The sequence below is a fragment of the Trichomycterus rosablanca genome, chromosome 21, assembly GCF_030014385.1.
Source record: "Trichomycterus rosablanca isolate fTriRos1 chromosome 21, fTriRos1.hap1, whole genome shotgun sequence".
Lineage (NCBI taxonomy): Eukaryota > Metazoa > Chordata > Actinopteri > Siluriformes > Trichomycteridae > Trichomycterus > Trichomycterus rosablanca.
The window spans coordinates 9,546,196-9,551,020 of NC_086008.1; the positions used below are offsets into that span (position 1 = coordinate 9,546,196).

The window sequence follows — 4,825 nt, forward strand, 5'->3', positions numbered from 1 at the left end:
TCAGCGTAAGCGTGCCAGGCTTGTATTTTGAAAATTAAGGCTGCGTTCCAAATCGCAAGCTACATACTAAATAGTGTAATAAAATAGTACCCTAATCAATAATGTCTTAACTATTTTTTTAAACTGAGTATTATGCTATTTGAAACACAGCCTGTGTTACATACGCACGTTTGACATGTTGCTGTGTAAACGTTACCGAGCAAAACTAGAATTATAGCATGAAAATAAGGTTACAATACGTGATTAAAATGAACTAGTGTATACTCACGTAACTACCTCTAAAGAGATATTTGAGAAAATAAATAATAAAATACATTTAGAAAAAAAAAACATTTAAATACTATACTGATATTAATTACAAATCTATAAAAAAAATTGCAAAACATTTTGTTACATAAAAAGTACACGGTCATATAAGGATATAAGAAATTAAATCACGTAGGTGCTTTATTACTTCCATAATGTCAAAAACTTCCACAGATCAAAACCTGGCGTGTTTTTGTTATTTTTATTATCACGTGGTCTTCAAAAATGCATGATAAGACTGTATTATGCACAGTGAAAGCCATAAGTTACCAACGTCTTAAGTGACTGAGGGACACACCGCGACCCTGCCCGGAATTAAGCGGTTAGTGACAATAAATTAATTACTTAAATAATTAATTCAACTTTGTTTTTGTTATTGTCCAGACTAAACACTAGATGTCAGTATCTGCGTTTGGGTGGCAGATTTCACAGCCTCCTCCTCGTGGTCTGTTTACTGTGTGAATTTATCAGGTTGCCAGGTACAACAATACCATATGCTAAATTCTTGTTTAGCTCTAAAACCATTGAGGTGCAAAAGCAATACAAGAATGTCAGATAATCAGTGTATCCGTAAGACAGACTGTATTTCCGAAATAACTGGAATAATATTAAATACTTAGTAAAACATCTTGATTTAATAAACAAAAACGTGTTAATTAAATACCTGGCAACCAATATCACAGGGACACGCTTGCTCTCGTATCTGTCTTTACGTTTGACCCGGTTGTTCTACAGAAGTGAAAAATACAAACGTGGATTTTGAGTGTACATTTACGTTACGTATCTTGTATAGACTCGTTTTGGGTACAGTTAGAAAGTGCTATTTATTACATTCATGTGATAGATTACATCCTCTGACATGAGGGTGTGCAAATGATGTAACTAAGTGTAATAGTCTGCACTTTGCTTTATGTCAATGAGAAACGTCACAGTCTGGGGGATTGTGTCACATGTTATTAGATTTCCTATAACACTAATGAGGCGGATACTAACAAAACTGATTAATCGAGTGCTTTTAGGCACATTACCTTGTGAGAAGATGTCCAGTAAAGTAATAGGTAGCACTTCCAAGAGGAAACTGGTAAGTAAACACACACACACATACATACACACACACACTGTATATACACACTACATTACATTTACTACATTAATTTGGTTTGGGTCAGAAACACTGGGTATAAGGCAGAAATACACACTGGACAGGGTTGGGTTACCTACAGCTAATAGGGTTTTGGAAGGAAACCAGAGTGCCTGTAGGAAACCCACACAGACATGAGGAGGACACCTCTCAGACAGTTTTTGTAAGTAAGGACCAAAAACAGGTCCACAGGATATCAGCTTCACAGCCTTACTGTCAAATTGTTACTATTTATTTTGCTGCATTACAGTTTTCACCACTTAAATCCAGTGATAGCTCAGTGGTTAAGGTACTGGACTAGTAAACAGAAGGTTGCTGGTTCAAGCCCCGCCACCACCAAGTTGCCACTGTTGGGTCCCTGAGCAAGACCCTTAATCCTCAATTGCTCATCGTGTTCAGCTCATTGTGTAAGTCGCTTTGGATAAAAGCGTCTGCTAAATGCTGAAAATGTAAATCAAGCACATATTTGTTTTGTTGTTAACTGGTGAAGTTATAGTCATAGTCCAATACCAATGTATGTCTTTAATAGTATATTATTATGTTAGAGTATATTATTAAAATACCTCTATGTAAAACCAGTGGCAGCTGTGTTCATGAAATAGAAATAACTTTTTGCCCTTTTGTTTTACAAAAGGCTATACGAATGCTGAATATAACAGTACATACATGTAATTCTAAATGTAATTCTAATGTATTCTAATTCTAATGTAATTCTAATGTAATTATCTTTACAATTTTAGAACATAAGGGTTTCATTTCAAAACACATTAACCATCCTTTTATAGACTCATGTTTTTGTGTAGCAAAATTTGTAAAACATTTTGAAATGCTTTTTTGAATTGTATTCTGTTTTTACAGGGAAACATTTGTGTCCACTTAAATGTCCATTGTTGCGTTTTACTGTTGTAATTAATATTGAGAGACAGAACTGAAGTGTATTAAGTGTTTGTGGTTAGTTATAAAGTATTAACAAACTTACAAGGCACTAAACAGGTAGCCAAGATAAATATGACATGAATGACAGTGATAACAATTAAACAACAATTAAATACAGAAGCATAGACACAGTGTAGCAGCTATCTCTGTAAGCTACTAACTTCTGAGATTATTTTATAATCTCAGAGTTATAGTTATTTCTACCCACTGTAAACTAGACATGTGTCTGGCTTTAAAACTAAAATATTTGTTACTGTTGTGCCAAATTAAACAGTTCTTACTTGTATGAGACTTCTCAGATGCCAAAAATTGTTTAATAATGATTTAACAAAAATCCATTATGTTTTAGAGCAATATCAGTAGTTTGATAACATTCATGTCTGATGTCATGCAGGTTGTTGGGCTCGGCAACCCTGGCATGAATAGCTCACGGCACAGCATTGGCATGGCTGTGATCGCAGAGCTGGCACAACGTCTGGGAGTGAATGATCAGTGGAAATCAGACAGGCAGGTATCAGGTGAGGTCATCGTTTCAGTCTACGAGGACACACAGCTTGTGCTTCTCCGGCCAAAACTGCTCATGAATGTGAATGGAGTTAGTGTGGCAAAGGCAGGTGAGTGAGACCCAAAACATATGTTCTTCCTCATATTCTGAATTATTATTACTTAATTATTATGGTAAATTATCGTCTACAAAATATTAATGATTTAAATTGTCGTTGAATTGTTTGTTATTTATGTTTTTTAGCAAACAAATTTTCTATTAAGCCTGAGAACATTGTCTTGGTCCATGATGAACTTGATAAGCCACTTGGGAAGCTTGGCATCAAACATGGAGGCAGTGCAAGGTCCGAAACACTTTGATTTCATACCAAATTATGAATTTGTTGTTTATTTTTGTATGTAAAATCTACAGAGCAAAATTTGTTGAATACCTGATACTTATATTGAAATGTGCTTGTTTAATATTAAGATTTTCCAATACAATTCATAATAATAATAATAATAAAAAAACATTTCTTAACAGGGGTCACAATGGTGTCCGATCATGTATTGATTGCCTTCAATCTGACGTAAGTCTTAGATTTGTTGAATAACTATTACTTTAACTTCCAAATGATCATTTATTTGAATGCAGTGCTTTTTATACATCGTCTTACCTGTGCTCATTTGAAAGGTTATGCCACGGCTACGAATTGGTATTGGTCGACCCTCAGGAAAGACCCCAGTGGACCGGCATGTTCTGGGACGGTTTTCCAAAGAAGAGCAGATCATGTTAAGCTCTGTGATGGAACATAGTGTAGACATCCTACTAGCACAGTTCACTGAACCGCAAGTCCAAAAATCTCCAGCAGGGGGCAGAAGAGCATCACGCAATAGTAAAGAGAAGCCATCTTCAGCAGCTCAGGACCCTGATCAAGTGCAGATCCCCACCTGACCTGAACTGTCATATTAACAAACTCATATCTGTTAAATTCCAGTGATGTCTCAGTGGTTAGGAATCTGAGCTTTCTAATGGAAAGTTAAAGGTTCACACCCTGGCTTTGGTATACAGCCACTGCGTCTGCTTTAGGGGCTTCATATGGTGGATGCTTATGGCTGATCCTACACTCCTGCAACAACAATAAAGGGGTTGATTTTATTATTGTATAGTCAGTATAATAATATGTATATGTGTAATAATAACAACACATTTTAATATGTATATTATTAACACATACATACAAATCAGCTGTTTCATGTTTTTTGTTTAAATTTTTTATAGCTGAAAAACAATAAGGCACTCAAGTGGCACAGCAGAGATACATGGTTCAAATCTCAGCTGGTTGTTGGCCGGTTGTGTGTCTGCACAGACATGACTGGTTAATGTTCATGGGGGTGGGGGGTATTGTCAGTGCCCTCTCAATGCAGGTCCCAAGCCTGGATAAAAATAGGAGAGTTGTGTCAGTAAGGGCATCTGGTAAAAAAAAAAAGTCTGGTATACGGGCCAGATCTGCTGTGGTGACCCCTAAACACAGGAGCAGCCGAAAGAAAATAATCTTACTGTACCATACAAGATTTGACCACATGAAGATTACGCAAGAGAACAGTGATTTCAGAAATAAAAGATTCATAAAAAAAATCATGTTTTGTCTGGTCAGCTTTATTTCATTTGTAAATATACATCTATTCCTGCAATTCAGGCCTGCACAACATACCAAAAAAATTCCACTCATCATAAGGTAAGAGTTTGGGATTTCTTTTAGACCTTGCTAAGAAACCACTGTTTTATTTACTGCCCACAGTTTAAGACGGTGGGTAGCACTGTCGCCTCACAGCAAGAAGGTCTTGGGTTTGGTCCCAAGGTGGAGCGGTCCGGGTCCTTTCTGTGTGCAGTTTGCATGTTCTCCACATGTCTGCGTGGGTTTCCTCCGGGAGCACAGGTTTTCTCCCACAGTCCAA

General features: G+C 36.5%; 1 protein-coding gene across 1 annotated transcript; it reads left to right on the forward strand.

Annotated features, from left to right (window-relative positions):
- The first annotated feature begins 1,121 nt into the window (after positions 1–1,121).
- ptrh1 (peptidyl-tRNA hydrolase 1 homolog) lies at positions 1,122–4,505 on the forward strand. Its single transcript, XM_063017889.1, has 5 exons — positions 1,122–1,387; positions 2,778–2,997; positions 3,132–3,231; positions 3,411–3,456; positions 3,561–4,505. The coding sequence occupies exons 1-5, from the start codon at positions 1,217–1,219 to the stop codon at positions 3,819–3,821; spliced, it is 798 nt and encodes a 265-aa protein (XP_062873959.1). The 5' UTR covers positions 1,122–1,216; the 3' UTR covers positions 3,822–4,505.
- Positions 4,506–4,825: the final 320 nt, after the last annotated feature.